The sequence below is a fragment of the Mixia osmundae genome (genome assembly GCF_000708205.1).
Source record: "Mixia osmundae IAM 14324 unplaced genomic scaffold scaffold_10, whole genome shotgun sequence".
NCBI classification, from domain to species: domain Eukaryota; kingdom Fungi; phylum Basidiomycota; class Mixiomycetes; order Mixiales; family Mixiaceae; genus Mixia; species Mixia osmundae.
In genome coordinates, this window is record NW_014575554.1 from 464,712 (window position 1) to 486,023 (window position 21,312).

A 21,312-nucleotide genomic window follows, 5' to 3' on the forward strand; every position below is an offset into this window, starting at 1 on the left:
TGCGTGGACATGCTATGGACGGCATGCTCGGCATCAAATGATGCAATACGCTCTGTACCAGCCGAGAGGAAAATAGATCTGCGAGCGGGTCTGGTTGTTTTCCGTCAATGATCGACACTTGCACGTGTCGTAAATTGCTGACCTTCTGAGCCACAAAGACGCATCCCTGTCACACAGCAGGTCAGAGCAGCACAGCGCGACAAGACCGTCAGCAAGCGCCGGGCCAGAACAGGATCATTGAGCTGTTCGCGACCAGCCTGCTGCTCACCTTGCGAGCGTGCCTTACCATTCGACCAACACGCTGCCAAACGTTGCGGACTACGCATGACTGCCACCCACAACATGATACCTAGACCGTAGTCCGGCACGTAGCAATAGTTCCGTGGCTTCGAGAGGCAGCAAACGCTCGTTGACACTCATTTCGAGCTATACCCGTCATTTCACCGCCCACAATTCTCTTTACGGGAGCAGCTGGCCTGCAAACAAACCCGCGCAAGTAGTGGCTGAACCGCCAACTCGACTCAGCACTTGCGTCGGTCTGCGCGAGTCAATATGGCATCTCATCATCAGCAAAAGGCAATCTCGCGCGAGGTCAGTGCTTTGTCGTGTCTGTCCATTTGCAGTGGCTGACGCACACGTACCAGCGCTCTGCGATAGACAATGCAGGCGCGCTCGCTACATCTCCAAGCGTCTCTTTGACGCTGGCCGCGTCGCAGCTCTCACTTGCATCCGGCACCGCGCCGGTCCCATTGAGCACGACGGGCAGGCAACACTCGGCAACGGCTTCCCATTCCATCTCACCTACCACGAGCTTCAAGCAACGCAGACGGCCGTCAGCTTCGAGCATCTCTGCGTCTTACAAATCATCTCCTTCGACCGGTTCAGGCTTCACACTACGCGCGACAGACCCCGAATTCGAATCTGGCAGCATGTCGAGACGCAGAAGCTCCAGCAGGATACCCTACTCCAATAGTGTGTTCCGAGAGGCAGGCGGCAGTCAGCGCCTGGCAAGCTACACGGCTCCTAAGAATCGCGACCTCGGTCAGCCAGTACCTGCGCGTTCACGCGCTGCGCCATCTAGCACTCAAACGCGTGTTCTTAGCGCCAGTATGCCCGTCGTCTCTCGCTTGCCGCGTCGTCCGTCTGCTACAGGCCAATCGACGGCCACAGAGGTACTCAGCACAAGCGCGCAAGGTCCGCAGAGAATGCCGAGTCGATCCTCTGCGTTCGCCGACAGCGACGACGAGGAGCAAGACGAAGAGAACGAGGAAGAGGCCCGCGCGCCGAGGAGATGCGCTCGTGGCGAGACACGACAAGTTGCAGCGCCACGAGAAAGCAGCGGAAGCCGTAGCAGCGGCGGACGGAAGACGCTACAATGCGAGAAATGCGCCAAAGTATACAGACACCCACAGTGTCTCATCAAACACCGATGGCAGCACACGATGGTGACTAGAAGCCCTCAAGCTGCATTAACGGAGCTGATACTCGTTGGGCAGTATTGGAAAGAAGCATCAAAGCTCATGCTGTCGAAGCATCAGCAAGTCGAGTTGCTCGAAGCTGCGGCCATTCTTGTCAATCCGCAATCGCTTCCTGCGGAGAAGGACTATTGGCCAGCTGCAGTCTCGCCTCCTATGTCAGGTTTGCTCGGCTCGGAACAGCTTAATTCGGAGATCCTTCGACAGAACTCGCTCAGGATGTCTGCCGCCATTGCTGGCTCCTTGCACGAGAATCGTGCGCAGTGGGGCAGCTTCTCGCAAGGCGGCATGGTCATCAAAGGGAGTGCAAGCATCTCACAGGACCTCAGCGACTTCGAAGACGAGGAAGAGGAGGAGGATACAGATGAGCTCGGCGATCGCGATGGCTCAGATCCGTCACTGACAGCGTCTCATCGCGAAGGCAGTGGCGGCGATGAAGGCATGTTCGACCTCGACGAGCAAGATGAAGAAGACGGCACAAAGCTCATTTCATGGAGTAAGGGTGCGCCAATAGAAGCAGCAGCATCTGTGCCTATTCTTGGCTATCAGCGCAGACGCTCCGGCTCGGGAACCACAAGCGAGGAGTCTCGGGGCAAAGAGAGTGGCTACGCAAGCACAGCAGCTACTTCGCAGCACGATCACATCCGTCAACACTCGGCAAATGCTGGCAAACCCATCGCAATTCAACCAAGCGGTTGGCATAATTCATCTACAGCCTATGCGCGTCACTCGCATCTCTACCCGTCTCCGTCCGTGTGGGAGGTGGGTACTGCTCAGCCGCAAAACTTGCAATCTGCGATGGCGTCCTCGGCGCCACCTATGGGCTTCTTCGAGGTCGGCAAACCGACCTTCACTGCCGAATTTGCGGACAGCGACGTTCGAGATCAGGCTCGTACGCGCACCGAGACGGTAGCCGAGGTGGACGAGTATGGGCGACCGATTCAGCACGTAGCGTCCCAATCCGATGGATCCACCATCTCACTCTCGCCGGAAACGCAGCAGTCAGAAGTTACGGCTAATTTTGACATTGAGATGGATCTCGAATCATAATCAGTGCTGCGAGTCACACGCAGGCTGAACGAAGGAGCGGAGTGCATCAATAAATCTGTTGTTTTTGCAAGTCATCCACCATTTGTCAATAACAAGATGCTCTTATGCAGTTGCAGTGCCGTTGATCGTAGCCGGAATTGAGATGGGCTTGCCAACCGCCGTACATGCTTGTGACGCCGAAGCTGCGCCCGTCTTGTAATCATCGGCACTGCAACTGGCCATTGCGCACTGTGTAAAGGCTGATATGAATGGCAAAGACTCGCAGTAACATTGCACGAGCGCCGTGTCAGCTCTGCTGTCCGTCTCAGCGCAGCTTACTTGACGAGTGCCAAATGACCTACGTGTCTTTGCAGCCGCTGACCGAGGTACTCTGGGAGTAGCATGTCTTTACGCATGCTGGCGTCGCAGCGACGAGCCGTGCCTCGTCTGCCATCGAGAGCTGACCGCTAACGAGGCCAAGCACTGACACCGTGAGTGAGATAATATGAAGCGTGAACATTTGCGAACTAGTCGTTCCTAACGTGGTTTTAAATGGCACACACTCTAACAGTGAGAGCTGATGAGGACGTTGGATGCTGATATATGCAAAGTCTGTGCGGTGCGAGAGCTCGCGAGAGAAGCGACGGGCAGACGGACCAAATGTCGTACGGCGCGGCGCGGTAGCAAGCGCACGGACCCGTGCCTGATCGATGCCGGTAGCTGAACTTGTTCTCGATTGTGCACAGACTGCTCAGTCTCGGATCGTGTCTAATGGGACGGACCGAGCAGGCTTCCTGGACATGTAAAGTGGCGATATGGTGAAGTCTTCTATCCAAGCCACTTGACAAATCGATAAGATGATGCAGATCTACGCCGCCCTACTGACCATCGTCGCTGCCCTTACCGTCATCAAAGGTCAGGCGATCTCGCTCGGTACCGAACCAACATGCGTTAGCCAGTGTTACGTGACCTCTGCTCCCTATGTTACGGGCTGCAACTCGCAAGACCAGTCGTGCTTGTGCCAAAATGATAGCTTCGGTAGCATCATGACAGACTGTAAGAGGATAGATCTAAATCGCCTTGGATCGCACTGATGTCCGTAAAGGCTTTAACAAAACGTGCACGTCGACACAGGATCAGAACAGCGGCATGACCTATTTGCAGAATCTGTGCAAGACGGCCAACACGACCCAAGCTGGTCTTTCCACCGTCACGATGACCGCAACCACCAGCATCCCCACGACGGTGATGCAGACCTCGACCCTGGCCGGATCTGCCATCACTCAGGCTCCTGTACCTGCAGTCGTCACATCCGTTCTCGAGCGTGTTCATCCTTCGACGCTTGCAGCTGCAGCGCCAAGTGCAAGCCCGGTCGCAGTTTCGGTCAGTCTCCTGCAGTTTTATCCATGCCAAAGGCTGACACTTGCAGCAGTCCTCTGGCTCATACAATGCTGGCGATATCAAGAGTGGTCTCGCGATCGCCGCACTTGTGACCATTGGTTTCTTTGTCGTTGCCGTCTAATAGATGCATGTTGCTGGTAATTGTTGTTGTGTGCGACGATACAGAATATCTGCAAGACAGAGGGTCAGGTGCGTGTGTACGTGCTAGGCTTGACCGTGCAGACCGTTTGTCACGAAGGATCACGTGACGACGCGTCTTGAGCCGATTGCAACCACTGTACTGACAACGATCCGAAAGTCCAACGGCTGGCAGAGCGACGCAAGGATGGAAGCGCTAGGCGAAGCCTGGCCTGATGCAGAAGCAGCTACTCCTCCGTTGCCGGCAGATCTGCTTCACAGAGGGCTGGAAGCGAGCGAATCGACCGCGCCAGTGGAATTAGACTGCGGTAGCATCAAAGTCCTCGATACATTCCACTCGAGAGCAGGGCAAGCATCGACGCCGTCTTCCACTGGATCCTCAAGCAAGCAAGTCAGTCCTGATGTCCGCCCTACAGCGCGATTCGACGGCGTTGGGTCTGCCTACTCGTCTGTCATCTTCAAAAGTCAAGCGCCAAATGTCGAGCTAGAACGGATAGCGCAGGCTTTGCGCGTCGGCCAGAACGAAACAGCGTCAGACTTTGCAAGCAGTGGCACGAGCGCACCAGATCTCAAGCGCATGTTCGCTCCACCCTCTTTGCCGGCCACAGCGGTCGCAACGCTCGAATTAAGTTTGGGCAAGGAACCCGTCGGCGAAGAAGCCTTGAACAGTCTACAAGAGACAAACAACGATTCGATGGTGTCCATGATCACTGTCGTGCCGCTCGTGCCAGATACACCAGCACGAGATGAGTCTGGCGATGTCACCCAGCTTGCCACGAGTCAGCCTGCGGATGGCCCGATCGCAAAACCAGCTGATGACTCGCTACCACTTGCAGCAGAGGATTCGCTGCCACTTGCAGCAGAGGAAGGTGAGCTCTCTGATGATCTCACACATGGCTTCGAGACTGACTCGCAAGGGCAGTCGCAGCTAAGCCAAGCTTGCGATTCCCTCACTTGTCTGCTCCGGCACCACATGCATCAGCCTTCAGCTTCGAATCGCCTATGCGCGGACGTATCTTTACCTGGCGCAATATGCCTCACATGTCAGCCGCTTTCACCGGAAAAGCAGTCGACTTGGCTAGCTCGCCGAGCGTCAGAACGACAATCAGCGCACCTGAGCTCAGTCCGGGTAGCTTTTCGTCATCTGAAGAGAGCTCGGAGCTGGTCACTTCGATGAGGCAGGAGGAAAACATAAGGCGAAACTCACACGATGTGAAGCATCTAGAGTCTGGCACGGCAGCTGCCGCTGTCGCTCCACCGCCTGCACCTGTGCCTATGCGCACTTATGTGTCTATGGCCGCCTCTGCTGCTGCGAACATGACAACGCCTGGCCGCGAACAAGTGCCACGACATGTGGAGCGCGAGTTGTCGGCGGCACTGAAGCCGCTCGCGCTTTCTGCGCCGCCCACACCTCATGCACCTCTGGACAGCGCACCACCTAGCAAGGTACAGCTGCAAATGTTTGGCATGAACATGGACACTATTACGCAGACCAAGCTCGAAGGCGTCCTTGAGGTCATCGACACTTCCTTCTTTGATTCGACGGATCATCCCGACGACCTTGAGAGCCAAGGCTCAGAAGCGGGGACCGACGAGCAGATCGTGGAAGAAACGAAATGGGAAGAATCTTTTGTTGAAGATTCTGTCGACTATGACGATCTTGAGGGCGAAGGGGATAGCCGCTCGCTCAGCATAAGAAATCGCAGCCGGAAGCGCGTCAGGCTGAGTCCTCGCAGCGAGCGCGGGTCAAGCTCACCCGATGAAAGCCAATCCCGCTCTCAGTCGCGCTCGCGTAGCAGACGAAGTCTGCAAGCACGCAAGTCAGATGTCCGAGACCACGGCAAAGCGGCAAAGCAACTCTTTGCGCACCTGCAAGCTAAGCATAATGATCCGATGGCCCGCTCTTCCTCAGTCTCTGTCAGCGGCGACAGCGTCAAAGGAGGTACATGCGGTAGTGCTTCGAGCTATAATTGGGCAACTGGGTCATCGAGCGTTGCCGCCAGCAGTCAGCGTCATGTGTCTGCATCGAGCTACAGTCAGCTCTCCGCTACACATGAGGAGCCACAGGAAGGGAGCGAGGGCAAGAGCATCTCGGCGACCTCAGACGTACAAACAACGCAGCTGCCCGTCTGCACACCGGTGCCAACTACAGTGCGTAATCTCGCGCGGCCTGGCATTCAGCGTGTAGGCGCAACACCGCTACCTGAACGACTTCAAGCTCGCATTTCAAAGCGTCAGTCCACGCCGCCAGACGGCGCCGACCAGAGTGATTCTCTTTCATCTCCTACATCGCCGATGCCGAGCCCCAGTGCAGCACATGAGCGAGGTCAGCCGCCTGTCTTGCAAGTGTCTGCCCAATCTCGGGTGCCGGGCCTTACTACAATCCGACCGGAGGAAGCTGGCCCGCATCTGGCGGCTAGTCAGCATGGCAGAATGGTCTATGACAGTGATCGACAGCGCTGGATCAATCTGGTCAGAATGAAGCAAAGCATTGCGTCGTCTGGGCTGCAACAAAGCCTTGTCGAAAGAGCGGAAGATGACGCCGAGGATTCAGGCACGTCTGAGGATGAGGATGTATTCGGCGACACAGACAGCGCGCCATCACCCTCAGCAGCATATCAGGAAACTACCGGCAGCGAAGTTGCTGTTGCAGAGGCCGCGCCAGCGAATGACGCAGACGACGGCGCATCTGATGTGGAAGAGTCTCCCCTCACTCTCTTCAAGGCTATTCACAGTCCTGTGATAGCTGGGCAATATGCTGCGCCGACGTCAGAGCCGATCGCGCCTGTGAAAGAAAGTACGCCGAACTCGCAACGTCGACCAGCCCTCAAATCTCGCACAAACATTCCTGCCTTATCGCATATGACGCCTTTGGAGCACAGATTTGCCGGCACGCCGAGATCAGTCAGCTGGTCGGATGTGAAAGATGACTCGCGTGTGCATCTCAATCTCAGCAAGGATCTAACCGAAGTCAGTGCGAAGGCTGCAGAGCTTCGTCGTCTCGGTCGGTCATGTGTCACACATCCTCGTGCTCTCAGCTGATATATGTACAGCTGTTGTCTCCGGCGATGCTCAGGAAGATGCGCTCTTCTCGCGTGCTATCGAGCGAGCCGGCATCGCAGAGATCAGTATACTGCCGGCGTCCATCAACGGATTCACTGTACAGACATTGCGACAGCCCGACCCGGTTTTACAGTCTGCTTTGCTCGCATGCGAGTCTGACAAAGCTAAATGGTCGACTTCGAAAACGCTCGTCCTCCGTCAACGTGCATTAGCGTCCGTGGGCGATCTGCACGAACACATGCCCGCGCTTGAGCAGGCTGACGTGTACGTGACATCTGCCCTCGTATTGTCTGATGCTGATCAATAGACTAGGTCGCGTAATAAGCTCGAATCCGTACTCGGCTTGCCCAACTCTGCGCGCTGTCTGCTGGTCGATCACAACCTGTTTCGAACAACACACTCTTTTGCGCATCTTATCCACCTCGAGCGCCTCGATCTCAGCCACAATTCCTTGACCAGTCTCGAAGGCCTGGCTCAGCTACCTCATCTGCGAGAGCTCAAGGCAGACAACAATCGCTTGCAGTCTCTCGATGCTCTTTTCTCCTTGTCTGGATTAGCCCGCTTGAGCTTGCGAAGCAACAAGCTGGCGGAGATCCGCGTGCCAAAGCGTACATGGAGGCATCTCGAGATGCTTGCCCTCTCGAACAATGCCATTACGACCGTCGAAGGACTTGACACATGCTGGCGCTTGTCGATGCTGGATTTGGGTATGCAGCGATAGCCCACGCACTTGATCTTGCTCATGCATATTGCAGATCACAACAAGATGAAGAGCTTTGCGCCGGCGTCGGCAATACCGAGTATGCGCGTCTTGCGAATTGCTCACAACAGACTGCGCTCTTTCGATGTTGCCGCCTTGCCAAATCTGTCAAAGATCTACGTCGATGGCAATCATCTGGACGAGATCAGCAATATTCATCAGCTGCGGCGTCTATCGATGCTCAGCATCTGCGACCAGACCGATGCTGTCCTGTAAGCGCGGATGTGCTTCTATCTGCACGAGCTGACGAGGGATCTACAGAACACTGACGAGCAGTACGATCCGCGATCTGACACGATTGTGTCTGCGTGGTAAGCCGGCAGCATACTATGCGAGCTATGCTGACGCTGCAAGCAGGCAACGCGATCACGAACAGCTTGCCGTCGACGCCGCTATACAGCCTGACAATGCTCGATTTGTCAGCATGTCAGCTTGTGGAGCTTCCAGCGGACTTTGCATCCGTCGTGCCCAACTGTCGCAGCCTCAATCTTGCGCACAACTTTATCCAGGATCTCTCGCCGCTCGATGGTCTCGCTCGCCTTCAGCATCTCTCAATCGTCGGTCTACGCGTCAACAGCTGCCGCGGCATTGTTTCGGCTTTGTCGACCATGCCGGAGCTCGAGTCGCTAGATGCGAGGTAGGCTGCCTTTAGGATAGCAAGGTGTGATACTGACTGCTTTTACAGGCTCAATCCTTGTACACTGGCTTTTTACGCTACAACGATCGAAGGCAGCACGCGAAGAGACGTAGAGACCGCATGGCAGACTGCCGATGCAAGATATCGCAAGACTCTGCCGGACATCTACTACGTCAAGCGCATGACATATCGAGCGGCCATTTTACAGACTTGTCCTCGCATGGATCGACTTGACAACCTGCCTGTCAGTGCAACAGAGCGCACGAAGTTGGAGCGACTCGTCAGTGGTGTTGTAGGCAAGCAGAGTGCTGGCGTATGATCTATTGCAAGCGGGCGTGTATCGGATCGATGGCTTGTGTCGTAAATTGTTATCATTATCGGCAAGTCGCGTGCCCTCGTTGGCTTGATGAGTCACTGAAGATGCCCTCGAGAGTGACAGCGATAGAGCTATGGAACGATACAAAGAATGACGAGACACTCGCCAAAGAGCTGACTACATCGGCGGTCGACCTTGGGTTCCTCTATCTCGTCGGCGTACCCCAAGATGAAGAGCAAGTGATAAGGCAAATGTTCGCGCTCTCTCGACGCTTCTTCTCCGCATCGCTCCCGGACAAGCAGCAATACAGCATGGAACTGACCAGGAACAACCTCGGCTATTCTTGTGTCGGCGGAGAAGTGCTAGACAAGCAAACGCCGGATGCAGATTTCAAAGAGGTCTTCAACATTGCCACGTCGATAGATGGACAGAAGCAGGCTCTGCCCGGGTCAATACAGGAGGAGCTAGATACGATCAAGAAGTTCCAGTCTATATGTTTTGCGCTGTGCCATCGGCTGCTTGCGCTGCTCGAGCGCGGTCTAGGTCTCGAGCAGGGGATCTTCACGGATCATCACACGATAGCGGGCAACCCGAGCGTCTTGCGCCTGCTCCACTATCCGCCCAGCTCTGAGCGTTCTACAGAGCTCCGGTGTGGCGCACATAGCGATTATGGCTCGCTGACTTTGCTTGCGCAAGAGTCGACGCGCGGCGGATCTGGGCTGCAGCTCTTGCCACCGAGTGAACCTGCCGGAAGTGATCACTGGATCGACGTGCCTGTGCTGGATCATGCCATCCTCGTCAATGTAGCCGATGCGCTCGAATTTTGGACCAACGGCACTGTCAAATCAACGATCCACCGTGTGCTCGTGCCCCAGGACAGTCCTGGCCTGGATCGCTATAGTATAGCTTGGTTTCACCAGCCGGACGACAAGGCCATACTGAAGAATGTCATGCAGAGCTCGACGTCTGGCTTGCGCAAACCTAGCCTGGCGGAGCTTTCGAGGATGGAGGCCAAAGGCGTTGCGCCTGGCGAAGTGCTGACGGCCAAGGAACATCTGTGGCGACGGCTGGGCAGCACGCACGGTCATCTCAAGGCTGCAGCTACAAACTAGATCCGTTCCTGTTGTACTCTGTAGCAAGATTGCATTCTCCAACACTCACTCGTCCTCACCCTCGGCCGCGCTGATGTTGGTCTTTGGATTGAAGAAGAGCGATTCGCGACCCCATGGGAACTCTTTCTTGCGGATGTTGTTGAAGTCATAGACCACTGTGAGGCAGCATGAGCTCGATGGCCGTCTCTGGAACGAGAGGACATACCTCGCTCGGGCAGTTCCCCACCGTTCTCCTCTTTGATGTGTTCGAGGTGTTCATGATGCTCTTGCTCGAGGTTGCTGATCGGTTCGTATCTTCAGTCAGCTCAACTCGCGGATGAAGCAAATCGACCGACCGAACGTTGAGATAGGCAATCACTGCAGCAGGTATAGCGACATACAGGCTGATCTTGCGCCAGAGGTCCGCAGCGCCCCTGGCATGCTCATGGATGTGCTCTCGCTCTTCGAAGAAAGGGCTCTTCTGCTGGGCGCCGCCTCCGGTCACTTCTGTGTTGAGCGTGAGAGGCGAGCCTTGTGTTGATGCATGACGGCGGCCGGGCACGTTAGCTGCAATGAGAGTTAAGAGCTGCCATGGGTGCATACGCTGATCATATACGTACCGATAGATCGAGCACCGAGTGCGACTGGGCGCACCGCTCGTAGGAACATGGCAGCTGTCTTGCTCGTTTGCGCCAAACCGAAGCAGGCGCCAGCTGATTCAACCCAAGTACCGCTGATTTTCTCCAATTTATTCAAGTTGGCGTGTCGAGACGGCGGCGAGCAGGGAACAAGCAGCGACGCTGATGGCCGGTCTAGCACCTCCGCCTGGCTTCCCGGGCTCCTCATCGAGCTCTGTGGACGTCAACATGGACTATGCGCAGATCGAAGCGTACCAGGTCAGCCCTGTGCTGGACTGCACCTCGATCGTCACTCACCTCTCCAATTTCTTCCTACAGGAACGACCTGCCATGTCGCAGGAGGCACTCGATCTCAAGAAGCGCAAGTGGCTCAACTTCCAAGCTCGTCGATATGGGAGCGCCCAAAAGACTGCGATCGTCGATACGGGCAAGCAGGAGTTGCCGCCCGAGCATGTGAGGAAGATCATCAAGGATCGTGCCGACATGTCCAATCGCAAGTTCAGATCGGACAAGCGAGTACACTTGGGAGCGCTCAAATATGTACCCCATGCCGTCCTCAAGCTCCTCGAGAACATGCCCGCGCCTTGGACGCAGGTCAAGGAGGTCTCGGTGCTCTATCACATCACTGGCGCCATCACCTTCGTCAACGAGACCCCGAGGGTCATCCCGCCTGTCTATCATGCTCAGTGGGCCTCCATGTGGCTCGCTATGAGGAGAGAGAAGCGCGATCGTCGTCACTTCAAGCGAATGCGTTTCCCGCCCTTTGACGATGAAGAGCCTCCGCTCGACTATGGCGACAATATCATCGATGTCGAGCCACTAGAAGCTATACAGCTCGAGCTCGATCCAGAAGAAGACGGTCCGATCATCGACTGGTTCTACGATGACAAGCCGCTCGTTGATGATCCGTCACATGTCAACGGGCCCTCATACAAGACTTGGAACCTCACCTTGCAAGAGCAAGCCAATTTGTATCGTATCGGTCGCACTCTGACCAGCGAGTTTACCGACGCCAATTATCACTACCTCTTTGAGCCCAAGGCCTTCTTCACCGCAAAGGCGCTCAATATGGCGATCCCCGGCGGTCCCAAATTTGAGCCTCTCTACCGAGACGAGAACCACGACGAAGACTGGAACGAGTTCAACTCGATCTTAAAGATCATCATCCGTCAGCAGATCAGGACAGAGTACAAAGTCGCTTTCCCGCACCTCTACAACTCACTACCGCGCTCTGTTCACATCTCTGCTTACCATGAGCCGCCTACTCTCTACGTCAAGACGGATGACCCAGACTTGCCAGCGTTCTACTTTGATCCCGTGATCCACCCAATCTCGTCCCGGTCGATCGAGGCCAAGAATGAAGTCATGCCGCACGAAGACGTTGTCTTTGGCGTCGGCGAGCAAGCTGACGACCAAGAGGATGACTTTGAGCTACCTGCTGGCGTTACCGCCTTCCTCGACGGAGAAGAGCTAGCCAATGACAACACTGCCGACGCTATCGCGCTCTGGTGGGCTCCTTGGCCTTACTCGCTAAGATCCGGTCGGACGATCCGGGCAATCGACATGCCTCTCATCAAGCAATGGTACATGGAACATTGCCCACCGGGACAGCCAGTCAAGATTCGCGTGTCTTACCAGAAGCTGCTCAAGTGCTACGTCCTCAACGAGCTCAGATCGAAGCCTCAGAAGCCCGTGCCTCGCAGGTCGCTTTTCAAGGAGCTCAAGGGTACCAAATTCTTTCAGACGACGACGCTTGATTGGGTCGAGGCCGGCTTGCAAGTCTGTCGACAGGGATACAACATGCTCAATCTGCTGATCCACCGCAAGAATCTCAATTACTTGCATCTCGACTACAACATGAATCTCAAGCCGATCAAGACGCTCACTACCAAAGAGCGCAAGAAGTCGCGCTTCGGAAATTCCTTCCACTGTGAGTCCTGCGAAAAGTCTATGCGCGTAAGCCTTGCTGAGCTATGCACAACCCAGTGATGAGAGAGATTCTTCGACTGACCAAGCTTATTGTCGATTGTCATGTGCAATACCGGCTGGGCAATGTCGATGCTTTCCAGCTCGCGGACGGCCTACAATTTGCTTTCGCTCACGTCGGACAGCTCACCGGCATGTATCGATACAAGTACAAGCTCATGAGACAGATCCGTATGACGAAAGATCTCAAGCATGTCATTTACACCCGCTTCAACACTGGGCCCGTTGGCAAAGGACCCGGTGTCGGGTTCTGGGCACCAGGCTGGCGAGTCTGGATATTCTTCCTGCGCGGCATTGTCCCACTTCTTGAGAGATGGCTCGGCAATCTGCTAGCTCGTCAATTCGAAGGTCGAAACAGCAAGGGCATTGCTTCGACGATCACAAAGCAGCGTGTCGAGTCGCACTTTGATCTCGAGCTTCGAGCTGCCGTCATGCACGATATTCTGGATATGATGCCATCTGGCATCAAGCAGAACAAGAGCAAGACTATTTTGCAGCATACGTCTGAAGCTTGGCGCTGCTGGAAGGCCAATGTGCCTTGGAAGGTGCCTGGTATGCCTGTCGCCATTGAGAACATCATCTTGAGATATGTCAAGCAAAAAGCAGACTGGTGGACTTCTGTCGCTCACTACAATCGCGAGCGAATACGTCGAGGCGCCACCGTCGACAAGACAGTGTCGAAGAAGAACCTAGGTCGATTGACTCGATTGTTCCTCAAGGCGGAACAAGAACGTCAGAACTCCTATCTCAAGGACGGCCCCTACATTTCTGCTGAAGAGGCGGTCGCCATCTACTCAGCTACGGTGCACTGGCTCGAATCGCGCAAATTTGCGCCGATCCCGTTCCCGCCGCTCTCGTACAAGCACGACACGAAGCTCCTCGTCTTGGCGCTCGAGAAGCTCAAAGAGGCATACAGCGTCAAGGGGCGACTCAATCAGTCTCAGCGAGAAGAGCTAGCGCTTATCGAGCAGGCTTACGATGCGCCTCATGAGACGCTCTCTCGGATCAAGCGACTCTTGCTCACTCAGCGTGCATTCAAGGAGGCCGCGCTTGAGTTCTTTGATACTTACCTGACTCTTATTCCCGTCTATGACATCGAGCCGATGGAGAAGATCACGGATGCCTATCTCGATCAGTTCCTCGCATTCGAGGGCGACAAGCGAGGTCTGTTCCCGGCGTGGATCAAGCCTGGCGATTCTGAGCCGCCACCCCTGTTGGTCTACAAGTGGTGCCAAGGCATCAACCAGCTCGATCAAGTCTGGGAGACGAGCGAGGGCGAATGCAATGTTCTCATGGAGACCAAGCTTAGCAAGGTCTACGAGAAGGTCGATCTGACATTGCTCAATCGACTCTTGCGACTTATCATGGACCACAATTTGGCCGACTACATCACGGCCAAGCAGAACATCGTGCTGACCTACAAGGATATGTCGCATACCAACTCGTACGGCATGATCAGAGGTCTGCAATTCTCGGCGTTCGTCTACCAGTACTATGGTCTCGTGCTCGATCTGCTCATCCTAGGTCTGCAACGCGCTTCGGAGATGGCAGGACCGCCGCAGTTGCCCAACAACTTCTTACAATGGCAAGATACTGCTACAGAGACGCGACACCCTATCCGTCTATACTCGCGATATGTCGATGTCATTCACATCATGTTCCGCTTTACTGCCGACGAATCGCGGGACCTCATCCAGCGATATCTCAGCGCAAATCCTGACCCAAACAACGAGAATCTCATCGGCTATAATAATCGCCGCTGCTGGCCACGTGATTGTCGAATGCGACTGATCAAGCACGATGTTAACCTTGGTCGAGCTGTCTTCTGGGACATCAAGAATCGCCTGCCTCGTTCGCTGACAACCATCGAGTGGGATGACACCTTTGTCTCAGTCTATTCGAAAGATAATCCTCAGCTACTCTTTGCGATGTGCAATTTCGAAGTGCGAATCCTGCCAAAGATTCGCAACCTCAACGAAGAATTCACACTACGAGACGGTGTCTGGAATCTGTCAAACGAGGTCACGAAGGAGCGAACGGCTCAGGCCTTCCTGCGCGTATCGGATCGCGGGATCGAGCAGTTCACGAATCGTATCCGGCAAGTGCTGATGGCGTCCGGCTCAACAACCTTTTCGAAGATCATCAACAAGTGGAACACGACGATCATTGGACTCATGACTTACTATCGCGAAGCCGTAATCCACACCAACGAAATGCTCGATCTACTTGTCAAGTCAGAGAACAAGATTCAGACCCGAGTCAAGATTGGCTTGAACAGTAAGATGCCATCGCGATTCCCGCCGGCTGTATTCTACTCGCCAAAGGAGTTAGGCGGTCTTGGCATGCTTTCGATGGGCCATGTCTTGATACCCCAATCTGACCTTCGTTGGAGCAAGCAAACCGACGCTGGCATCACTCACTTCCGCGCTGGCATGAGTCATGAAGAAGATCAACTCATTCCCAATTTGTATCGCTACATTGCGCCATGGGAGGCCGAATTCCTCGATTCAGCCCGCGTGTGGGCGGAGTACGCAACGAAGCGTCGCGAAGCTAATGCGCAAAATCGGCGACTTACGCTCGAGGATCTCGAGGACAGCTGGGATCGCGGTCTGCCGCGTATCAACACATTGTTCACGTTGGTCTTTGACTCCACAAATGTTATCTGCTCTGACTCTTTGTGCAAATCACAGGAAGGATCGCAATACGCTTGCTTACGACAAAATGTGGCGTCTGCGAGTCGATTGGAAGCAATACCAATTGCCAAAAGCCAATCCATTCTATTGGACGAGTCAGCGCCACGACGGCAAGCTCTGGCAGCTCAACAATTATCGAGTCGATGTCATTGCTGCCCTTGGCGGTGTTGAAGGTATCCTTGAGCATACATTGTTCAAGGGCACCGGTCATCCCACGTGGGAAGGTCTCTTCTGGGAAAGGTGCGCGCAAATCTTGCTTCAGTCGATCCGTAGCTGACTGTCTGTTGCGCTCGCAGAGCATCCGGATTCGAAGAGTCGATGAAGTTCAAGAAGCTCACGAATGCGCAAAGATCCGGTCTCAATCAGATTCCGAATCGACGTTTCGTAATGTGGTTCAGTCCGACTATCAACAGAGCGAATGTCTACGTCGGCTTCCAGGTTCAGCTTGATCTGACGGGCATCTTCATGCACGGTAAAATCCCGACGCTCAAGATTTCACTCATTCAGATCTTCCGAGCGCATCTGTGGCAGAAGATTCACGAATCAGTGGTCATGGATCTCTGCCAGGTCTTTGACCAGGAACTCGAGGCGCTGCAGATCGAGACGGTACAGAAGGAGACGATTCATCCCAGAAAGTCGTACAAGATGAACAGCAGCTGTGCCGACATCCTGCTTTTCTCGTCGTACAAATGGAACATAACCCGGCCCTCGTTGTTGACGGACAATCGGGATGTCTTGGAAGGCGTCACGTCCAACAAGTACTGGATCGACGTGCAGCTGCGATGGGGTGACTTCGATTCTCACGATATCGAACGGTATGCTCGTGCCAAGTTCCTCGACTATACGACCGACGCTTCCAGCATCTATCCCAGCCCGACTGGTGTCTTGATCGCAATCGATCTCGCGTATAACATGTACTCGGCATACGGTCACTATTTCCCCGGCATGAAGCCTCTCCTGCAGCAGGCGATGGCAAAGGTTATGAAGGCCAACCCGGCGCTGTTCGTCTGTCGAGAGCGCATTCGCAAGGGTCTGCAGCTGTACAGCTCGGAGCCCACCGAGCCTTACCTCACATCAACGAATTATTCGGAGCTATTCAGCAATCAAGTCATTTGGTTCGTCGATGACACGCAAGTCTACCGTGTCACGATTCACAAAACCTTTGAGGGCAACTTGTAAGCAGTCTCAACATTGCCAAATTATTTGCTCATGCTCGGTATCTGTCATACAGGACAACAAAGCCTATCAATGGCGCTATCTTCATCTTCAATCCGCGAACTGGCCAGCTTTTCCTCAAGATCATTCACACCTCAGTCTGGGCAGGTCAGAAGCGTCTTGGACAGCTCGCAAAGTGGAAGACCGCGGAAGAAGTCGCTGCGTTGATTCGTTCGCTGCCGGTTGAAGAGCAACCTAAGCAGATCATCGTCACGCGTAAGGGCATGCTCGATCCACTCGAAGTACATCTTCTCGACTTCCCTAACGTCACGATCAAGGGCTCCGAGCTGCAGCTACCCTTCCAGGCAGCGATGAAGCTTGAGAAGTTTGGCGATCTCGTCCTGCGAGCCAGTCAGCCTCAGATGGTGCTATCGTCACTCTACGACGATTGGCTCAAGTCAATCTCGAGCTATACGGCCTTTTCGCGTCTCATCTTGTTACTGCGTGCACTGCATGTTAACAACGAGAAGACGAAGATCATCCTGCGACCGAATAAGACGACGATCACCGCGCCTCATCATGTCTGGCCAACGCTTGAAGATGAGGAATGGATGCGCGTCGAGATTGCACTGCGCGATCTCATCCTGGCGGACTATGCCAAGCGGAATGCTGTCAATACTGCCTCGCTCACATCGTCTGAAGTGCGAGACATCATTCTCGGGATGGAGATCCAAGCACCTAGCATTCAGCGCCAGCAGATGGCGGAGATTGAAAAGTCGGCAGAGCAAGCTGCTCAAGTCACTGCCCTGCAGACCGAAACGGTCAACAAGCATGGTGACTCGATCATCACAACCACGACGACCAATTATGAGCAGCAGACCTTCTCGTCAAAGACAGACTGGCGCATCCGTGCAATCAGCGCAACGAACATTCCGCTTCGTCTTCAGCACGTCTACGTTTCGAATGAGGACATCAAGGAAGAATTGCCAACACTCGTGTTGCCGCAGAACGTTCTCAAATCGTTCGTGTGCGCAGCCGATCTGCGGACGCCTATCGCTGCCTTCCTGTTCGGTCAAGTCGCGCCTGACAACAGTCGAGTGGTCGAGGTGAAGGCTTTAGCGATGGTGCCTCAGCGAGCCAGCCAGCGCTCTATCGAGCTCCCTGCGAGCTTGCCGAACCATCCTCTCTTGGGCGACCTCAAGATTGTCGGCGTGATCAACACTCAGTCACAGGATTCACAGAATTTGCAGCCGAACGATGCTATCATGTTCGCCAAGCTGATGGAACAGCATCCCGAGATTGACGGCTCAAGTCTCTGGCTGACGGTCGCCTTCACTCCTGGCTCGCTGTCCCTGTGCGCATATGCTCTGACGCCCAAGGCATTCGAATGGGGACGGAATGCAGATCCTTCGGCGCCAACAGGCTACAATCCTGCCAGTATGACCGAGCGAGCTCAATTGCTCATTAGCCCAAAGATCCTCGGCAGCACTTTCGTGCCAACTGGCGATGTCTGGAACTACTCGATTGGTCTCGGTCCCCAGTTCTCGACGTCTATGACTTACACGATGACGCTCGCCGGCTCGCCTGCGCCTTACTATGCTGCACAGCACCGGCCCCAGCACTTTTCGCAATTTGTACGTCTTCTCATGCATGTGACGCATGCATTGCTGATCCTCTGGCGCCACAGGTTGCTGCTGGATCAGAGGACGTCATCGATAGCGACCTCCAGGATGCCTTTGCGTAGGCTCCCAGTATGTCTATATGCATGATGACTTGTTGCAATGCTACAACAGAAAGTTGCGCGTTCGGCCAAAGAAGGCATTGGACAAGCCTGACTGATTGATCATGGAGCCTGCGAAATGGCTGATAAGTCCCATCGCCCTAGCGCGTCTGACGGCTTTGCCCATTCTCCGCTGACTCTTCCAGCTGAGACCCGTGGCTGCGCGTGTCTGTATCTTGCCGACTTGGGTCAGATAGTGCGAATGCAAGAGCGGATTGGTGGGCTCCTTGAGCGGATTGATGCCGAGGTGCATGAAGGGATCGGACAGATGGACATCTGCCTTCTTGGGACCCATCTCATGTCGCTTCCTCCGGACAGGCTTGTTGTCCTTGAACATTTTCTTGGGCCCCAGATCTTTGGACGCAAAGACCTGTCATCAAGGTTTGTCTGAGCGCATGCGACCGTGCTTGCATCGAGTAGAGCTGACCTGGTACGGCTTGATCTTGTTCTCTGTGGGTATCGTCTTGCCATCGCTGGCCAGGCCTGCTAGCCGTTCTGCAAGAGAGTTAGCTCGATCTCTGCTGAAGACGGGTGGGACTTACTCGACAGATCTTGGCCTGTGAGCGATCTCCTGCTACATGTGCATGTTGGCAGAGGCCTGACGAGCCTTGGAACCTGCTGGCCGAGCCTCAGCGACATGTCGCCGTCGTCGCCCAGTCGTTGAAAATCGCGGCAGTCGTGCAGTCGCGGCGCTCTTTCTTTCACTTTCTCTGTGGCTCTGCGATCAGGCAGCTGTACCAAGTCATCGGCTCATCATGCAACGTCATCGACTGGAGCGGGCTCTACCTTAGACACCGCTACTCGAGGCTTAGCAGGGGCTCATCGACATGTCAATCAAAATGCCGGCGAGCGTTCGCCCCCGTGCGGCTCGCTCTTGCAAGTCACCCGAGACAGCCAGGGGTCAGACCCACAAGGCGATCTGGTTCGTTCACGATGCATCAAAGTCACTCACGTCATCGCGACTGTGCTGTTCTTCGCCGCATGGCACAAGATAGCCTGAAAATATTGAGCACAATCTCAAGCCTATTTTCGACCTGTACACAATACTCATGATATCACTGGAGGGAAGCTTCGAAGTGCACGAGATTTAACTCCAGTATAACAATCTATTTCAAGGTAAGGTCACAAGACTGTACGGCTGTTGGTAATTGAGCACTGCTTGGTTTTCGGCAGTGTTGCAGACACGACACAGTCCGTTGAGCTCGCGAGTTTGCGAGCGATTAGTGCATGGCGCCTTCACGCATCTGATTCGACCATCTGTCGAGTGCTGATGTTGCAATGCGATCCAAGTCGGCAAGAGAAAGATTGATGCTGCAAAGTCCCGCTTGCTGAGACGAAGATCTTCGACAATAAAATTGAGAGCAATGTCGGAAACCCGGAAATTGTTCTCGAGACGGGCTGCCCGCGATCTTGTCGTTCAGGCCGAGCAGGAATGTGCGGAGCTTCCAGTCGAGCAGACCGGGCAGCACGAAGTGGAGGCGCAGGAAGGGCAAGCCGTCTTGAAGATCTTCTTCCTTCAACTCCGACCACGCTTGCTGGACGTCAAAGCTATTTCGAAAGACCGTCCAGGGGCGGATATCCATCCATTCCATCAACTGATTGTAACGCAATCGTGTCACTGTGGCAACGAGCAAAGGATCAACGCGGTCAATGACGCTCCGTTGGAACTCACCGAAAGCTACGCGAAGGAGGTGCTCTAGGGTATAATACCTTCCTTGACGATGTACATGATCGTGAATAAGTGTCAGCAGGTACCCCACTCAACTCCACATCTTGCATCTTGAAGATGATAGCTCCTGGGACGATACCAGAAGCACTTGAATCGGATGCCGACGTGGAATCCGTTGCGACCATCTCGCGCCACGTCGTGATCGAGCCCTTATTTCGGATGCCCGGCCAANCTAGTTTCCTCTGTCCAGCCAGACAGCCGACAGCTATTCCACGTCCAGCCCGACGTGGCGATTTCACCTTCGGCGAGCGTATTGAAGCACGATTCCCTCCTGACCGGACTCGATTTCTTGCTAGTCTCGATGGCGCTATCTGTTATCCGGATTCTGCAAGCGTCGTGTAGCGCATAGTGGGTTCTGCCTCGAACAGATTCCGGAAACGGCGGCGATAACAGATAGCGCCATCAAGACTAGCAAGAAATCGAGTCCGGTCAGGAGGGAATCGTGCTTCAATACGCTCGCCGAAGGTGAAATCGCCACGTCGGGCTGGACGTGGAATAGCTGTCGGCTGTCTGGCTGGACAGAGGAAACTAGGTTGGCCGGGCATCCGAAATAAGGGCTCGATCACGACGTGGCGCGAGATGGTCGCAACGGATTCCACGTCGGCATCCAATTCAAGTGCTTCTGGTATCGTCCCAGGAGCTATCATCTTCAAGATGCAAGATGTGGAATTGAGTGGAGGCAAGAAAATTTTGGCCTTTTTACAGCCTCATTCAGCTCCGCGTCGAGGGCACCCCAACGAACACCCTTATTATTCTTGCCTTCGGAACGGAGGCGCGCATGCATTGGTGGCTTCGCATCGAAGTCATCTCATCAAGCAGCGTTTGTCTGCTGGCGCCCTGTGCGAAGACGCGGGTGAGTCGGAATAGCTTCGCGTCACGCGTCAAATGCATCCATCGTCCATCTTTCTTTGCATGCTCTCGCATCGAAGGCGCGAGATGTGTGGTGGCTTCGGCTCGATCTCACCTGACGAAGCATTCTCTGTTTGGCTTATACCAAAGCAAAGGCGCGAAAACGTCACGTCTCCATAAGTTCCCCGAGTTTCCCCACTGGCTTTGCCAGCGGCGAGTGCATCTTTCGCGGACGACGCGAATGTAAAGTCGCGCCCAACTTTCGAATCTCTCGCACCTCCGCTCGCCGCAAGAATTGGTCGACAAACCGCCTTTCTGTCAAGATGACCAGGTGCGTGCTCTCTGTGTGAGAAGGCAAAAAAAGAGAGAGAAGCCTGTGGGAGGCGAGCGTGGATGCGATGATCTGGGCCGAATCCTCCGAATTATGCGGAGGAATACTCTAATATGCGGTGACCGGAGAGCAAGTCGCTTAAGGATAGCGAGACGCAAAGGATCGACCTAAGCCGCCGCCTCCGACATGTCGCCTCCGCCCTTCGCTGCTCGGCTTTGACTCCATCTCCACTTGGCAACTC

General features: G+C 54.7%; 8 protein-coding genes across 8 annotated transcripts; 4 read left to right on the top strand and 4 right to left on the bottom strand.

Moving 5' to 3' along the window:
* Positions 1–33: 33 nt before the first annotated feature.
* L969DRAFT_96547 (uncharacterized protein) lies at positions 34–344 on the bottom strand (the record flags this gene model as incomplete). The annotated part of the gene is made up of 3 exons (XM_014710543.1): positions 34–90; positions 143–166; positions 231–344. The coding sequence occupies 3 exons, from the start codon at positions 342–344 to the stop codon at positions 34–36; spliced, it is 195 nt and encodes a 64-aa protein (XP_014566029.1).
* Positions 154–2,805, top strand: L969DRAFT_90015 (uncharacterized protein). Its single transcript, XM_014710544.1, has 3 exons — positions 154–591; positions 645–1,445; positions 1,497–2,805. The coding sequence occupies exons 1-3, from the start codon at positions 553–555 to the stop codon at positions 2,523–2,525; spliced, it is 1,869 nt and encodes a 622-aa protein (XP_014566030.1). The 5' UTR covers positions 154–552; the 3' UTR covers positions 2,526–2,805.
* Positions 2,628–3,024, bottom strand: L969DRAFT_96549 (uncharacterized protein; the record flags this gene model as incomplete). Its single annotated transcript, XM_014710545.1, has 2 exons — positions 2,628–2,817; positions 2,867–3,024. The coding sequence occupies 2 exons, from the start codon at positions 3,022–3,024 to the stop codon at positions 2,628–2,630; spliced, it is 348 nt and encodes a 115-aa protein (XP_014566031.1).
* Positions 3,025–3,361: 337 nt separating this feature from the next.
* L969DRAFT_53415 (uncharacterized protein) lies at positions 3,362–9,931 on the top strand (the record flags this gene model as incomplete). Its single annotated transcript, XM_014710546.1, has 12 exons — positions 3,362–3,560; positions 3,610–3,887; positions 4,204–4,912; positions 4,966–7,047; positions 7,097–7,370; positions 7,419–7,813; positions 7,862–8,078; positions 8,128–8,177; positions 8,221–8,503; positions 8,552–8,816; positions 8,969–9,468; positions 9,574–9,931. The coding sequence occupies 12 exons, from the start codon at positions 3,362–3,364 to the stop codon at positions 9,929–9,931; spliced, it is 5,610 nt and encodes a 1,869-aa protein (XP_014566032.1).
* A 45-nt stretch (positions 9,932–9,976) lies between these two features.
* L969DRAFT_19525 (uncharacterized protein) lies at positions 9,977–10,579 on the bottom strand (the record flags this gene model as incomplete). The annotated part of the gene is made up of 4 exons (XM_014710326.1): positions 9,977–10,086; positions 10,137–10,210; positions 10,267–10,477; positions 10,531–10,579. 4 exons carry the CDS (start codon positions 10,577–10,579, stop codon positions 9,977–9,979), a joined length of 444 nt encoding a protein of 147 aa, XP_014565812.1.
* Positions 10,580–10,680: 101 nt separating this feature from the next.
* Positions 10,681–18,132, top strand: L969DRAFT_90018 (uncharacterized protein). Its single transcript, XM_014710547.1, has 7 exons — positions 10,681–10,806; positions 10,867–12,478; positions 12,535–15,169; positions 15,225–15,467; positions 15,524–16,402; positions 16,459–18,016; positions 18,070–18,132. The coding sequence occupies exons 1-7, from the start codon at positions 10,714–10,716 to the stop codon at positions 18,124–18,126; spliced, it is 7,077 nt and encodes a 2,358-aa protein (XP_014566033.1). The 5' UTR covers positions 10,681–10,713; the 3' UTR covers positions 18,127–18,132.
* Positions 18,129–18,885, bottom strand: L969DRAFT_90019 (uncharacterized protein). The gene is made up of 3 exons (XM_014710548.1): positions 18,705–18,885; positions 18,590–18,657; positions 18,129–18,532 (listed from the first exon to the last, which is right to left on the bottom strand). Exons 1-3 carry the CDS (start codon positions 18,799–18,801, stop codon positions 18,167–18,169), a joined length of 531 nt encoding a protein of 176 aa, XP_014566034.1. The 5' UTR covers positions 18,802–18,885; the 3' UTR covers positions 18,129–18,166.
* A 641-nt stretch (positions 18,886–19,526) lies between these two features.
* On the top strand, positions 19,527–19,862 carry L969DRAFT_53365 (uncharacterized protein; the record flags this gene model as incomplete). Its single annotated transcript, XM_014710549.1, has 1 exon — positions 19,527–19,862. The coding sequence occupies one exon, from the start codon at positions 19,527–19,529 to the stop codon at positions 19,860–19,862; it is 336 nt and encodes a 111-aa protein (XP_014566035.1).
* Between the last annotated feature and the right edge of the window lie 1,450 nt (positions 19,863–21,312).